Raw genomic sequence first — 17298 nt, forward strand, 5'->3', positions numbered from 1 at the left:
GTGCAGACTGCTTCCGCGCATTTAAAATATATAGCAAGATCATATTACTTCTATTGGTAATTGTAGAGTAGGGTCAATAATTTGTGGAGGGGCTTTTAACTTCAAATTTCCAGGAAAATCAATATGGTTAGGTTAATGGGCAAATGAAATGTTTAAAACATACTTAATAAATTAGTCAGTGAAACATAAGTTTTATTATTTATTTGTCGATCGGTGTTTGTATATGTGGATATATGTATGTTACTTGAACTAGAATTCGCGTCTATGATATTTGTCAGGATCAAAGTATGAAGTGACAACAACGCGATCACTGAATTTACGTCCAGTCAATGCTTGCTGAGCCTTTTGGCAATCGAGAACCGAGTTGAATTCGACAAATACTTTGCCGCAGCCTGGAACTTCGACTCCTTCAATTGGACGTGGTATTTCAACACTGCGCACAACACCGTACTTTGTGCATTCCTCTTTAATATCCTCAAGTATATCTTCATATTCCTCCTCATCGCGCAGTTCATCGGGAGTCACCATGTTAAGCAAGCATAGCACTTCAGTCGGCGGACCCGAGCTAACAACATTCGATAACCCTGGTACTTGCAGCATTACGGACTGAGTAGTATTAGAAGCATTTTGTGCATTCTTGGCACCCACACTGGCACGCTGAACAATGAGTTTCTTGTCTCCCAACTGCATACCATTCAAGCCAGCAATTGACTGAAAAAAAATGAGGGATAGAGTTTCAATTGTTGAATTCTTGTGCAGAAAGACAGAGACAGAAGATAACATAGCGTAAGATACATTCATTCCCTTTATAAATTTAACATGATATATTTTGTATTTACCTGATCAGTAATGCTTAGATCAACATATTCGCAAAAGGCATAGCCCTTACTTAAGCCATTAGCAGCGTCTTTGACCAAATTAAAGGCCCGCAATTGTCCAAATGAAAGTAACAATTCTTTAACCTTTGATTGAAAACAAATAAAAGAATTTGATTAAATCAAATGGGAAGAGGGTAGTTGCGTTTCTTTCGAAGATCCTAACTTACCTGATCGTCGTTCAAATAGTTTGGTAAGCCACCAATAAATATTTTGTGGGGCGAATCTGGCACCACTGTCGATATAACTCCAGTAGAAACTAAAAAAGATTGAAATTTATTTGTAATATTTTCTACTAGATACAGAATTGGAAGGCAATTATTAAGTACTTACGAACAGCAGGCTTTATTGCCGGTGTATCTGTAATACCAGGCATGGGCTGGTAATCATGTGGACGCCTAATTTTTAAGCTTTGACCCTTAAAACTAATACCATCGAATGCCATGGCCTGAGTTGTCTCATCTATTGAACGAAACTCGAGAAAGGCAAAGTTTTTGTCCAAATTTATTTGGCATGCCAATACTGGACTTCCGGCAGCTTGTGCTAGGCCCACCAAGTGCATTTGTTGATTGAAAAACTCCATCATCTCATCCTCAGTTACTCCAAACGGAATGTTGCCAACGTACAAACGACGAGCCTGACGTGTGATTGTTGACCCAACAACGGGCACAGCAGTTTGTGGGGTATCGGGCACGACACTTGCCGGGATCTGTCCCGATGCTTGCATAGCTTTGTACTGCATTGGTGTTATATGCTCGAATCCAGGCGGAGGTACATCCCAATAAAGGGACGGCTTGCGACGCGAATTGCGATGGTGGCGGCGGTCCCTTGAGCGATGACGATCGCGGGAACGCGAGCGATGGCGGCGTCTGTCACGGTCACGTTCACGATCTGCCGCAAAGAAAAATGCATTAATTGGGATCCCTTGCAAAAAATTCTAGTCTTAAGTCCCATCTTTTAGTACACAGCACATTAATAAATATACATATGTGGATAAAGACAACTATTTTCGTACACATGTAAATACACATATGTTATGAATCTATTAAATAATTATAATAAATTAACCGGGCCATCTGAGAAACGTCATTTTTCAATTATGTGAAAACTGTCAAAGTTGTGTGTGTATGCATTTATGTATGTACATGCATATGTACATATGTGCATAGGTGAAGAAAAATTATCTACTCAATGCTACTCCTTATTATTATTTTTAGTAGGTGTTAAAACAAAATGCCACAGCTACGAAACTGTATTTTTATTATTGTACGCATATACATACATACACACATACATGTACATATCTGCATACAAGCAATGTGCGTCTTTTGCCGGGCTGAAATATTTTCAAGATAAAAATGGCACCGAATGTGACCGAAACGAAAACTTCTTTCACGCACGCACATATTGAATTTATAAAATATACAGTTTTTTAAAATTTTATTATATTAAGTCATATTTCACATCATTTATTTGTAAACGCATACATACACAAACATTTTTATGTATGTTACCATTTGCATCTAAGTGCAAAAATAAAATAAAAAAATATATACACTTTAAGTGTGGTTCTTACCATCGTAGCCCATGTTTGACTCTTTTTTAATAGAATAAAATGCTAATGCCCCAAAACACAATAAAATTTTTGTAGTCGAAGCCTTAAAAAACTTCACGACACAACCTCAATTTCTAAAAACACCGATTGCGAAAATCAAGAGAACGATGTGTACATAATAAAATATTTGTATCGATTCACAATTGTATTATTAAAGGAACACTGTGGGAAGAAATACAGAAGTGCTTCGAAAACTGTAATCGACAATGCCTAATAATGATCCCGATAGTTTTATATAACAAATTTATATGGGGAAAATAAAATACGTCTTTCAAAATCAAGTTCTTTTCTCTGCACTTTTTGTTTGGTAAACGTAAATATTTTGTAAAAAAAAATCAGCATTCATAAATGCATTAGCTTCGATAGCTTTGGCTCACGTCGCAATATATTGTTCCTTTTTAGCCATTCCTTTCGAGATATGGAGGATGTGGATTTATACTTGTCGTGTAAATCAAAATATTATTGTTTTCATGGTTGTTGGTGGCCCGGGCTTAAAATTGTGTTAGAAACATGAGCATTAAGATATTTATGCCCACTGAGTATTTTTATATTAAAAGGCCCATCAATTTGTACGGCCAAGTTCAAATTAGCGACGACAATGTCGTTGTGTATTACATAGTAGATGATGAGGATTTCAGTTCTGTTCATAAGACAACCTGTAAAATGCGATTTTTGGGATCAATTGTGTGTAGTGATTCTAATGATAGCCATTACTACCATGACATGAACATATGTTTTGTTTACAATGCACTGTCGCCCACTATTTCACTTACATACTTAGGTATTACACCTGAAAGCCTCAGCCAAGTAAAGCTTTTACTCTATGATAAAAGTAAAGTGCGAAATTTGGTTTCCAAAGGCGAGGGTTCTTCGGAAAACTGTTTAAATAATGACTGCGATTTCCTCATGTTAACTCGATTGATAAAGACGGATTCTCCTCCTAAATCGGCGTCGCATATAAGCCAACCTTTTTCTACAATTGCTAATATCCCAACGAAACTGTTTAATTTAATTGTTGAAAACCGTCTTTTTAAAAATATAATGACACATACTGTGCTTTATAAAAATTCACAGGAGTGGCAAATTGCCTATACAGATGGGTAAGTCCAAGGAGCTTTGAAAGCAATAAATAAACGTTGAAAGTATATGTATTTCGATTAGTTCTAGGTTTACTAATATTGTGGTAGATCGAGTAATGGGAATAGCATTGATGCTGATATTATTTATGCTTATTTCTCATCCCGGCGATTTCCTTATTCAAATATCCCACGTAAGTAAATACATGCATACATATATTTGTTTTAAATTTGTAAAGTATTTGTTCAATTCAAGGGCATTATTGATCAGTTATACAGTCTACTGAAAGTGCTAGAAGGAAGTCCGATCGGCTTAAAACTTAACATACACTTAAATAATTTTTTTCTTGATTGTTTCAAATATCATATCGAATTATGGTCCACATTTTTGGGTAAATAATAAAAGTACATATTTCAATTAAATCTATGCTATTTATTGTTCTTCTCTTTTCACTTCATATAGATTTAATTGAACCAATAGTACGCCAACTCTTTCATGCAATCGGAGTGCTGGGATGCTTGGGGTTTTCATATCAAATAGCATTACTGGCTGATTTGATATCCATTGTTGGTTTACACGCTCATTGTTTTTATGTTTATACGAAAGTGTAAGTATATTTATTTTATCCATAACCTATATTTTAAATTGCAAAAGTGATTTGTTTTCGCAGACTGTATAATGTGGAAGTGAAGGGACTCCGAGTTTTGTGGCAAGTTGTGCGTGGTAAACGCACTAACATTTTAAAGGGTAATAATAACTTACTTATATTATAAAATTGTATCTCTCATGCCTCTTCTTGTTCCAAATTCGATCAACTTATGGGGAAACGAATTTCGAAAAACGATTGAGCATCGATGGGCTTAAAAAGTGTTTTCTTGTAACTCTTGAACCAACATTGTTCCGCAATTTAATTTTTGTTCGAGACTTGGAAAGTTTATTAAATTTCGACTTCACAAAATTTGGTAGAGTTTGGGAAAAGGGAAGAGGCCTGTATTCTGCTCTACTTATACAAATTAATGAATGCTGTACACTTTTCAGGAAGAATTGAATCCCACAACTACATGAACCGTCAGTTATACCTGGCAACAATTTTTTTCTCGGGTATTCTTTTTTTGTTTCCGACAACTTTTATCTACTATTCAGTGTTTGCAGCAGTAAGTACTTCCCAAAAAACGTTCCTCAAAAAAATAAACAATTTGAAATCATTGAACTACAGCTGAAGTCTCTTACTTTTATAACAATTACTATACTGGAGTTATTTCGATTGCAATTATTACAACTTCCAATTGACAATTATCTAAAGCGGATCAATAACAGCTTCTTTGAAATTGGTAAGCAAAATAAATGATACGTGCGTCTGAATTACTAAATACTATCTAGAATTTCTTTAGAGTGCATTAAAGTGCGGGACCTTCCAGATCAACAAAGTCGAACTTTTAAGCATGAAAACTATAACATCCACGTTTTTGTATTTACAATTGGTTTCTAGATTTAAGGTTATTGTTACCCGTTGGCTACCATGTTCAATAATAAAAAGACTGCTCGCATGGTTCGTAAACCTTAAACTATCTTCTTTATTTAAAAAACTGGCATACAGCATACAGAATGTATAGATTAGCTATGGAATCTCGGACATTATTCATCTATTGCTCTCTATATCTAGTGTAGTGTAATATAGTTTTTATCACTGTCTTTTGCTTAAGGACATTTGCACGTTGAGGAGTGGATATACCAGGAGTAAAAAAAATATATGTATGTACATATATAAAAACAATTAGAAATGAATTTTGGCCCAGTTGCACCAAATGGTCACTATCGTGAATTATACATGAAAAACGTATGGAACTGAAATACAAAAGTCCAGGTTCTATCAAAATTTTTGCAATACCATCGGATGCCTATTAGGGAAATTTTCTGTTACTGGTGCCTTACAAAATCAATATACACATTTTGGATACCAAATATTGATTACAAATTGTCAATATTTCTGCGTATATAAAAATTTTTTTATCATAGTAACTACTTCATCACCAACACTTTAATGACAGCGGCGAACAGCTGATTCAGCTGTAGCAGCGTCGGTAAATGGTAACAACAGTATTTGTTAGGCAGTATGATCTGATATTTCTGATTTTTCTCTATGGTTAATGCAATTTTATATATAATTTCAATATAATTTCTTTAAATTTGGATATTGTTTGGCAAGTAGTTAATTTATTAAAAGTATTCATTTCATCGTCTTTGTATGTCTTTCGATACTGTGTTCCATTCCAAGAAGTTCCATTAGTTCTCTTGACAGCTTGATTCATCTCTGTTCAAATCATTTGTGCTTCGGCTTTGGTTTCGACAGTGCGTTATCGGTCTCTCGTTGTGTTGTATAATTAAGTTTCGTCGGTTTTTTTTTTCTAAAGCATAAAAAATAGTTTTTGCAATGGAAAATCCGATTAAAGTAGAAAATTCAACACCGTTGCCTCAACGGCAGCAAAGAGGCAATGCTCCGCAAAATAAAATTTTGGGCAAGACTCCCCAAAAACAAAATGAGTCCAGTGATGGCGGCCCGGCAGAGAAAAAGCCACGCTTTAATGCTGCCAATAATCAACAAAATGGTGGTGGTGGCCCTGCAACTGGCGGTGGCGGTCCGACTAACCAAAATAAGAACTTTGGCAACAAGGGCGGATTTGGTGGGAATCGTAATCGTAATCGTGGAGGAAACCAGAATAGGTCGAATTTTCCCAATCAACCCAATGTAAGTAAATATATAAGAACGCCTGCGTTTAATGGAAAGAACTATACGTCGCACATATACATATGTGCACGGCATACATTTTTTCATGGTAAAAATTGTCGACGGATACAAACCAAATGCGAATGTCATTTGTATGTGTGTATACACACATATGTATATGAGTTTGTATCTGATGTACATATCCATTTATATATTTTGAAGAGACCGGTGTGTAAAACAAAACAGTGCCAACCCAAAGGCAAAGTATTTTTTCGTGTATTAGTGGGAGGTACAATTGTACATTAAACCAAATTAACTGCAAATTAGAGAAACGTAAGAGAAGTGCTTTGTAAGCATCGCCATTTGCAAAATGAATATACATTTTTTCTTTAGGAGATCATGCTTGAGAAAACAATTTTCCGCTCTATTTTGATTTTTTATGTACATGTATCTATGCATGTATGTATGTATGTACATGCGTGGAACTGTAGGCAATCGGATTTTTTAAGCGCAACAAATTTGCAGTACATAGAAAATGTTAATATTGAAAATGAGGGTAGGCAAATAAATGTACATAAATATTTATATAAAAACATATGTACACGGATTTATGGAAGACATGCATATGTACTCGTACATACATACATATATTTATGCATAAAAGTAAGACGATGACTTGGGAAACTTTTTTCATGAAATTCTCGCAATTGATTCGATTCGTTTTAAACGGTTTAATTTGAAACAACAGAAGTATATTATACGTTGCTAAGGGTAGACGAATTTGGTTTCAATGCAAAGTGCTTGTTAGTACATACATACATGTACATACATGTATGTATCGGTGAATGTGCATATTTATGTGTGTAACAATGTATGTATGTTTTTTTAGATACATTTTATGTTCCTGTTATCAGTTGTCAGGTTCCTCTAATGTAAAGAAGCATTTATTTATTATTGTGTTGCTTCCTTAATAACATCCCCACCCTTAATGCATATAAGTATCTAAATTAGGTACCATTCATATTTGCTGTACATACATGCATACAAGATGTATACTCGCATGTGCACAGCTCGTTACGTTGGGTACATCGAGAAGAGTACATTTCATGACTTTTTCCTTCTTCGATAGATTATTATCGATTAATTGTTTTTATGAAGCGAATTTCTTGAGCTTAATGCCCAGTGGAGTTAAAATATTGCATGTTACGACTATCATTATTAAATTGTTACTATTTCAGTGTATTATGATTATTGAGCACGCAGATGTGAACTGATATCTCTATGGTTTTATTTAAGGCAGTATTATACGTGATGATGTTAAGCAAATGCAAAAAAATATGTATTCTGGAATATGATTGGGTTTAATTTACTAATGGGCACTTTCCTATATGATTCTTACGATATATACTCACTAAATAATATATCTTTTTATACTTTTTAGCTTGAGTTTGCGAACATATATAAATTTCGGCGCATCATAGATACTCATTTAATTGAAAAGGTTGCTTAAGCTGCGAATGTTGCAGTTGAAATCTATACCATGTAATTGATGGGGTAATGATGGATCCAACAATTTTCGAACAATATGTACTATCTTTCATATCGAACCTGATTTATTAATTTACCAGCTTAAATAACTACAGAGGTACAATCTTCTACTTTATCGATCCATGCGACGTGGGGCTACATAAACATATAAACATACATATACATATCTTTCATACACGTTTACTGGGTGATTCTTACGAACACGTTTTGGTATTCATGTCAATTGTGTCATGAACAATTAGGTTGTGTATGACTTTTCTGAAATCAATTTCAGATCTGTTGACTGAATCGGTAGCTCGAATATATGATATATATGATATATATAATATGTTTACTTAAGTATTTCGATTTTTGGCGATAGGTGAATTAATATTTGCCCAATGAATGTTATGTACCGGTTTCCAAACGGGTTTTTAATACATATATGCTATATGTGTACCCAGGATAGTATTATTTATGTCATGCCAGAGAATGTTTCTCTTATACATATTTAAGGACCAATGGTCCCAGTCTAAATTGATAATGAAATTTTGGTAGTCAAAATAATACCGGCTCCGTTTGTGAACTTATGGTATAACAGAATATAGTGGCTTACACTTTATTGTATTTTAACATATTTTTTTCAAAAATCAACATTCTGGACTCCACTCAAATATACTACAAAAGTTATACTTGTATTATATCTTTAATGATTTATTTATTTTACACAACATATACATATATATATGCTGATATGCACATCCGTATGTGTTAATTTCTTAAGTTATGGGGAAATCTCTCCAAATTAATTAAGTTGACACTATTCTTTAAAGGAGGGGCGCTGTATTTTTACAACAACAACAAATATGCGTAGTATACATATGACACTCATTTCTTTTTTTTATATGCTCATGCGAACGTATATATATGTATATATACAATCATATATATGTATAATACAAATATATAGCAAAAGGCTACAAATGATGTACCGAATCAGGATGGAGGAAAACCCGCTGTCAATGCTAATGCTAATGCTGGTGGCAATCAGAATCAGCCAAATCAAAATGCATCTCAACAGCAGCAGCAAAACCAACAGCAGCCACAGCAGCAGCAGCAAAACCAGCAACAGTTGCAGCAACAGCAAAACCAGCAGCAATTGCAGCAGCAACAGCAAAATCAACAACAGCAGCAGCAGCAAGGATTCAGAGGTCGCGGTAATGGCGGCGGTGGCGGTGGTGGTGGCGGCGGCGGCAACCATCACGGCGGCGGCGGTGGTGGTGGAGGTGGCCATAGAGATCGCAGTCGTGGAAATCGTGGCAGTATTGGACAAAACAATTCTGGTGGCGGAGGGGGTAACAATGCGAATCGTAGCGATGACTTCTTTATAGCCCAGCGCTTGCGCAACATATCTGGACCAACTCACGAACTGGCTCCAGTCGAGACCACACAGGAGACTAAATTTTCTGGCAGAAATCGTCTCTATGTTGGTAATCTCACCAATGACATTTCCGATGAGGAATTGCGTGAACTTTTCAAGCCATATGGCGAAATTGGTGAAATTTTTTCAAATCTTGAGAAGAATTTTACATTCCTTAAAGTTGACTATCACGTGAATGCCGAAAAAGCCAAGCGTGCCTTGGACGGCACCATGCGCAAAGGTCGTCAGTTGCGTGTGCGCTTCGCACCTAACGCCACCATCTTGCGTGTCAGCAACTTGACACCATTTGTGTCCAATGAATTGCTTTACAAATCATTTGAAATCTTTGGCCCCATTGAGCGTGCCAACATCACTGTCGATGATCGTGGTAAGCACACTGGCGAGGGCATTATTGAGTTTGCTAAAAAGTCATCGGCCAGTGCTTGTCTCCGTTTGTGCAATGAGAAGTGCTTCTTTTTGACCGCCTCGTTGCGTCCATGTTTGGTAGAACCGCTTGAAATAAATGATGATAACGATGGCCTACCCGAGAAGGCAATCAACAAGAAGCTTCAAGAATTCAACCAGGAGCGCAGCATTGGACCTCGCTTTGCTGATATAGGCTCTTTTGAACATGAATATGGGTCCAGGTGGAAGCAATTGCATGATCTTTATAAAACTAAACAAGATGCTCTAAAGCGTGAACTAAAAATGGAAGAAGAAAAACTAGAAGCTCAAATGGAGTATGCTCGTTATGAACACGAAACTGAGCTCTTGCGTCAAGGTCAGTATATATGTAAAAGGATAAATCCCCAACTTCGGACGTGCCGAAGTTTCACACACTTCCAAGTCCAAAATGGGTAAATGTTCTTGTTCCACCAACTTTTTTTTCCTTCATTTTATTTATTTCATTTGTTCTCAATGTGTTTCTCGTTTTAAGCAAACAATTTTTCGCTTGGTTAACAAGCATTTCTCCAATGTTGTGGGCTACACATAATTGTTTCCTTAACACTAATTAGAACGATATAGCAACAACAAATACCACGTTTTTCGTAATTGCAATCATACTTGCAGTATATACACATATATGTCATCTGATATGTACTAGTAACTATTATTATTATATATTTTTTATATTTTTGGTTGTTTTTGTGTGTCCAATAAATGTTGCATTGCCGATATTTGGTTTATTTACTTTTAGCTATAATTATGCTTTCTTTGAACTATTCAAAGCTCATGAGCTGAACGATTTCTTGTTAAATAGTTTGTTGATTTCTCAAACTCGATCGATATTGAATGCACAAAAACGAAGGAAAACGTTTATGGCATCATATTAAGCTTCGTCTTTCAGTTCGAAGGCTTATTATTTTTATTTTATCCAGAATCTCTTTCGAATGACTCTAAACTCACATTGTAACTTCAGAAGCCACGCACTATCCATGTGTCCTCTGACGATTAGATCTGATTCTTAATTTCTCTTGCAACACCATATTGAAGGCTGAGTCATAACGTATAAGGAAGGTTTTATATAAATAATAATAAATTGGTTCTGCTCACTTGCCAGCTGCTTTGTTCTGCCGATTATCAATAGGCGCAGTAATTTTGTACAGAGTTGCTTGTCAACAATATTTTACACATAATTGTGTAGATGTATACTTTTAAACCATGCTATAATTATCACATGCAGAAGGATGTTTGGTTAAGTGGTATAACGATATGAACGTATCTGTAATGTCTTTAGAGACTATATCTATAAAAATATGCACAGTTGTCGTCTGGTACTCTCCACACGCTAAACTTTTCATTTGAAGAATATCAAAGTCCAGCTAACAAGAGTAAATAGAGTATGCTCAGAACATCGTCATTTCATCGCAATTAAGCAGCAACTTTATCTCTGGTATCTATGGACTTTGCTATTTTAAACAAATGAATAGGCGCCTAGCTGTACTCTGTGGCCCATTAAGATCGTATTTGGGATGATACATCTATGTACGAGTATATAGATCTGGATCATATGAAATTGTGTGGGGTGGGAAATTTTAGATCAACATTATGTTGAATAATAATAGCTGTGTTTTTCGTTGGATCGTTCCTGCGAAAATAAACGATTTACAACGAACATTCAAGGTGTGCTTTTGGGATAAACTATAAAGCTTTTCCTTATAATGGAATACTATACTATATATATAAATATATATACAATCATGGACATATATTAACTAACATCTCTCGGCCTATGTTTAATGATGTCTCACCTATCTCTGGAATATGGAATGCTCCGATTCATCGTCAAATCAAGCTCGGGACGAACCCAATATACGCTTTTAAGAACTAAACAGATCATGCGTAGTTTGTGTAGCGGTCTAAAAATGTTTTTTTACGTACTTTAAGGGGGGCATATGTGAATATATGGAATATATTGAATAATGGTGGGTGTGGGGGTTGGGCAAATAAAAAATGGCTGCCCCCGATTTTAATTCTTTTAATTCATCTGTAAAATCGAATTGTGGGTTTGGATTCTTAACTGTACAAACACTGCTGACGCTGATGTAAATCGGGCACGAGGCAAAGGGCAGTTGGCAGCACCATTTTACATTTTACAATCGCATCAACGTATTCTTAAATTGTTTTTACCGAAGATTTTGATTCACTGCGGATTTTGATGCGATGCTGTTTTTCTAATTTTTGACTTACGAGCGCATTTGTTGCGTACCATTTTTATTGTTTCGTATCGAATAGAAGTCGTTGGGTGGCAATCCAATCTATTGCCTTCTATTGTAGTAGGACTGGGATCGCTCGGTCCTAATTCTTCGACAGTTCTTGGACTCCTTAGTAACCATGAATTAAGTCAACATCTTCACCAAAATTGAATTGTATTGCAAATGTTTTCTCGCAACATTTTCGTTGTACGAATTTCATGTTGTGTTTGTATTTTCTTGCAACATATCTGTTGGCCACAGTCAGTTTGTAATCATTGGATTACTGGACCCATTGAGTTCCGCCTGCTAATTGCGGCTGCACATAGTATTCTTCCGATAATTAATGAAGAAGATGCTTAGCTCCAACTGACGTTAGGTCGTTGCTTTATCGCTGACACCATCATTCCCACAACTAGTACGATTTAACTAAGACCATTCTATTTAAATTGTAGAGCTAAGAAAGCGCGAATCCGATAATGAGCGCAAGAAAATGGAATGGGAAATGCGTGAAAAGCAGGCCGAAGAAATGCGCAAGCGCGAAGAGGAAACCATGCGTCGTCAGCAGAACGAGATGCAGGGTCGCATGGCTCGCCATGAGGAGGACATGCTTCGTCGTCAACAGGAGAACAATCTGTTCAAGAAGGCCCAGCAGCTGAACTCGATGCTCGACCAGCAGGAGTGCTTTGGCGGTGGAAATCCCAACTTTGAAAACTTCATAAATAACAGCAACTCACCTTTCGAGGTGTTCAGAGGTAAGCAATCCCATCAACGCCTTATCTACAGTTCCCAAGAATCCATCTATCACTTAACAATCACCACCTACCTGGGATTCTAGTAGATGCAGTGATTTTCCAATGCCTTCCTATCTCACCTTATTTTTAATGTATTGACATGTCTATTATTTTGTTGTTATAGGAAACAACTCCAATGCTGGAAATAATGGGCCAGGGCCTAATCAAAAAGTATGTCCAGAAGAGGTATTAATCCGAGGCGTCATGATTAACAAACCATCCCTTATATCTTAACTTTATAATCGAACTAACGTCCTGGTGTAATTCTGGTTCTCACAATTATCAATACTCAACAATTCAATGATCACTTCACTACTCTAAACACTAAACCTACTTGTATAAACGCCGGTGTGTCACAGAAACTTACAGACAGTTTTACGTTTGTAAGTTTTCAGACAAGTTCCAAAAGTCTTAAGTCTCTCAGAACTTATCAGTTTTATCCCAAATGCTGACGAAGGCTTATTTAAAACGTCATTTTTATCTATCGGAGGTGAAATGAGTGACATTTTTGATATTCTAAATATGAATTTATGTCGTCTCCCCCAAATGCACTCGGAAGTCAATTCTGTGACACACCACATTAACTATAGTTTGTATTTCTAACTGAATATTATATACTAATTAATGGTTTTTTTTTTACTTGTACAGGATGCTTTCGCTTTTGAATTTGGAGGCAACCAACAGGGCGGCGGCGGAGGCAACAACAACCAACGTGGAAATAACGGCGGTGGGAATAATATTCCATGGGAAAGACGACGAGGAGGTCGTTTCTAAATTCTGTACCGAATGGATCTAAGAAACATTCTTCTCTGATTCGTTTTAAATAATATACTGACCTTAGTTCACTTACCAAGAGTAAACTGAATTAACAACACATTACGTAGAGAAACTTCGGAATGCTGTAGCTAAGCACTTTAACATAAACAAATTTTTTGTTCGTGTCCTTTTAAAATATGAATGAAAGCCCAAAAAAAATATCAGATACAATCACAATGCAAATATCAGATTCAACTGAAATGTAATCCGACGAAGGAAAAGAGAACGCAGAACACAGCAACAACAACAGCAAAAAGGGCAACAACCAATACATAACATTTTAAGATTTTAGATATACTGCTGATATGTAACTGAACAATTATCTATTTACCCAAGAATTTTTCCCTTAACATGTCATGTGAAAATTCTAGATTAAACAATCTGACAACTAAAAATATTAGTCTCTTTATTTCATATATGTATATATATCGTGTTGGGGTGGCAGGGAACTGGTTGGTGGGTTTTTCTTCGCAGCCAAATTGTACGATTGTTCTTTTCTTAATTTTACATTCAAGTGGTGTAATTAGATACTATTTACAAAATGATAAAAGGCGTTTCTTTAGGTTAACCTTTATGTGAATGCCTGTGGTTATGTCGTAATAAAAATGAGCCCGATCTAAGGCTGCAGATTCAAAAAGCCTGCCATATAAGTACCTCCCCGTCGAATTGTTCAATTTAATTGTCGTTTTGTAGAAAATGGTCTGCTAGGTAATACTTTTGAACCGATTTTTACATATGTACATATATTCTGCCTCCATTATTACCATCAACAAGCGATCGTTTTCGAATTATTATTTTTTATCAGTTTTTCTTATACTCTTCTTTATTGTGTATTTTTCTTGTCTTCACTCTACTCTTTCAACCCTAGAGGGACTGATACTCAATTTTTTGGCCAAATCTTTTACAGACATTGCATTGTTCTTGTTGATTAGGGTCAACCCCTTTCTCTCAATATTTAAACAGCGTGGGCAGTTTTTGTCTACTTTTTGGCAAAGAGTTAACAGTTGAATGCGTCTATTCAAATTTGCATTTAATAGTATATGTCACCAATTGTCTAAATGGAATATCTAAAAGCTAAGTACAAAGGAAATATTATAGTTGTGCAAAGTTAAAAATAAAGCAAGCAATAGAAAACATTTCCGTCCAATCCCCTAAAGTATATAGGATATATCTTGATCAGCATTAGCACCCGGAGTCGATTTAGCCATGTCCGTATAACCACCTAGATTCCAGAGACTATAATAAAAAGATCCCAAATTTGGCCACATATGTATGTCATTTTTTTTCCTAATCCTTTCCCACTCGGTAACTTTTAATAACCTATTGTGGCTACAAGGCCCTTCGGCCATGCCTTTCAAAACTAATGCTTTTAACTAATTGGCTTTTAAACTGTGTTAAACAAGTTATACTAGTATGCGTTTTACATAAACAGGAAATAGGGGAAAACAGCCGGTAATTTATACCGAAATTTTGTGGAAAATGTCGTCTCTTTTGAGAAAGAGAATGCTTTTATTTGGGTTATGAGGACGGGGATTGGAGAGTAAGTTTGGAGGATTTTCGTTTTTGCATTTTTAGTTTACTTTGGATGGGAGCTGGGTATGTATTTAATGTTGCTTCTTATTCATTTGGGTTTGCCCTTGTTCCTGATGTGTTTGAGTAATATTGGTGTGTGAGCTTGGCAGGGCCATATACAAACTTCTTGTATTTGTTTAAGTTTATTGAAATGTTCTTGTGAAGTATGAGTAATTGAAGAAGTCGAAAAGATGAGTGGTGTTGGCGGTGAGTGGTGTTGGCTTTGAAATTAAATTTGTTATGATTTCTTATTAGCAAGACCTTCAGCAAAACTTAATTAGATATTAGTTTGTCTGTCTGCGTGTGCATGTGCCTTACCCCAAAGCTGATGCTCCACGTCATTGAAGATGTCTCAGAGTCCAAGACCCGTTTATATTTGTACCGGGCAGATAAGCTGGTTTTTGATTGGTCCCATCGCAGCAAACTCAGAGAGGCATATGAGTTATTGTGTATGCTTCCTCTCTCCCTCTCCGTTTTTAGCTCTCGTGCACTCTGCACTCATATCCACTCATAGGTTTGTGGCCATGGAGATGAGAAATCGCACGTGTGCATAGACCTTGGTCAAGGCTGGCGTTATGGGAGAGAAGAGTTGCGCTGCACCTAAATGACGAAGAAACTAAAAATCGATTAAAGCTAGACTGCTGCCGTGTTCATGAGTGGGAATATCGAAGCTGAAAAATTGCCGGCAGCCAAGAAGCAAACATACATACATAGTTTTGCATTTACTATATGTTCATGTATGTACATATGTATTATATATAATGAAAATTGATCTACGGGTTATGTCGACTCCTATAAAAAACAAACAAGCATATAAATATATACATACATGTGCGTATGTCAATACAGTGCGAATCGCTAAGGGGAGAAAAACAAATTGAGTGAAAGAGACTTTGATTATTCTTATTAATTTTGTAATTTGCATTTTTGAATTCAGTTCATCAGATGCAAGTCGTAAAAACGTTAAAACGTAGTTTGTAGTCGCTTTCGAAGTTTTCCTTCGATTTTTTTTTTTAAGTCGGAAATATGCCTACAACTTAATAGTTGCTTTCTTTTTTAAAAAAAAGTGCTTATCAAATGCTTTACCTTCATTATTTAATATTATTCTTCTACAGAAAATATTTTTTTTGTAGCTTGCAATATAACAATTTAACCCTACCTATTTATTAAATATTTTATTTCTGTTTTTACTAGCGATGCCACTTCCTAAATGAAGAGTATTCTTATACTGCTATTTTTAATTCCTGTTATAGAAATGATATAAAAAAATGGTCTGTAATTGTCAGTCCTGTTCGTTTGTTTTTATTTCATAATTAGGCAACTAGTATGCAAACATTTTTGTCTTATACAAGTATGTAGACAATATAATGTACAAATATAATTAAAAGCTTAGTAAACATATGTATGTACGTATGTGCCTACGTAACTCAGCATGAATAAAGTTATTTTATGGTTATTATATCAGTTTGTTCCCGTGAAGCTTGTTCATGGTCTAATCAATTTTGAAGTGTGCGTTTGTCTGTGTGTAAATTGTAATTTAATGTAAGTATGTTATGTCAAAATAAAATAAAAAATTAACTGCACGCATGTTGCACATTTAAAACCTGTTTTTAAAGCCAGGGACAAATTTGGCATGTTGCACTGTGCCAGTGCGCTATTTTATGTTTCCACTGTAGAGCGGCGTTGCTGCTTCCTTGCTAGCAAAAGCTTCCGTATATCAAATGTACCAATAAGGAAACCCCAGATTTTTCCTCTACATACACACATAGGTATGTATGAATGCACATACATACATACATGTGTATGTACTTACGTCACATATCATGTATCTGTGTGCAACTGTATGTATGTATGTACATACATATAAATGTTCATAGAATGGATTGAAATGGATATGCATAATAAAAGAGTGAAAATCGTTTTCTACAGAATAATGAATTTGCATGTACAGGCATACATACATATGTACATATAAACATCTACATATATATGTATGTAAGTATTTTTACTGTTTTCGCATATGTACGTGCAGTTGTGTGGGTGTGGAAAAAGTTTATTACAAACACAACCTATCCTAACTACTGAATATCAATGGATATGCATATGTATGCAATTTTATATAAATTAAACTATTTACTATTTTATGTTGCCAAAAAAGAAAAAAATTTAAACAAATTGCAATTT

At 35.5% G+C, this 17298-nt stretch overlaps 3 protein-coding genes across 4 annotated transcripts; 2 read left to right on the plus strand and 1 right to left on the minus strand.

Annotated features, from left to right (window-relative positions):
* Positions 1–186: 186 nt before the first annotated feature.
* On the minus strand, positions 187–2588 carry LOC115628046 (splicing factor U2AF 50 kDa subunit). The gene is made up of 5 exons (XM_030523990.1): positions 2452–2588; positions 1209–1766; positions 1046–1134; positions 840–962; positions 187–711 (listed from the first exon to the last, which is right to left on the minus strand). The coding sequence occupies exons 1-5, from the start codon at positions 2462–2464 to the stop codon at positions 250–252; spliced, it is 1245 nt and encodes a 414-aa protein (XP_030379850.1). The 5' UTR covers positions 2465–2588; the 3' UTR covers positions 187–249.
* Positions 2589–3000: 412 nt separating this feature from the next.
* Positions 3001–5132, plus strand: LOC115628045 (phosphatidylinositol N-acetylglucosaminyltransferase subunit Q). The gene is made up of 8 exons (XM_030523989.1): positions 3001–3590; positions 3652–3760; positions 3823–3958; positions 4030–4174; positions 4238–4314; positions 4606–4721; positions 4784–4898; positions 4959–5132. The coding sequence occupies exons 1-8, from the start codon at positions 3001–3003 to the stop codon at positions 5054–5056; spliced, it is 1386 nt and encodes a 461-aa protein (XP_030379849.1). The 3' UTR covers positions 5057–5132.
* A 773-nt stretch (positions 5133–5905) lies between these two features.
* LOC115628044 (protein no-on-transient A) lies at positions 5906–13937 on the plus strand. Of its 2 annotated transcripts, none has more exons than XM_030523987.1 (5): positions 5906–6313; positions 8790–10020; positions 12388–12687; positions 12851–12912; positions 13375–13937. In XM_030523987.1, the coding sequence occupies exons 1-5, from the start codon at positions 5999–6001 to the stop codon at positions 13498–13500; spliced, it is 2034 nt and encodes a 677-aa protein (XP_030379847.1). In that variant the 5' UTR covers positions 5906–5998; the 3' UTR covers positions 13501–13937. The 2 variants fall into 2 exon arrangements, with proteins under 2 accessions (XP_030379847.1, XP_030379848.1); XM_030523988.1 differs by having other exon boundaries at positions 12851–12897.
* The last annotated feature ends 3361 nt before the right edge of the window (positions 13938–17298 follow it).

Source organism: Scaptodrosophila lebanonensis, unplaced genomic scaffold (assembly GCF_003285725.1).
Source record: "Scaptodrosophila lebanonensis strain 11010-0011.00,11010-0021.00 unplaced genomic scaffold, SlebRS2 tig00000098-arrow-pilon, whole genome shotgun sequence".
NCBI classification, from domain to species: Eukaryota; Metazoa; Arthropoda; class Insecta; order Diptera; family Drosophilidae; genus Scaptodrosophila; species Scaptodrosophila lebanonensis.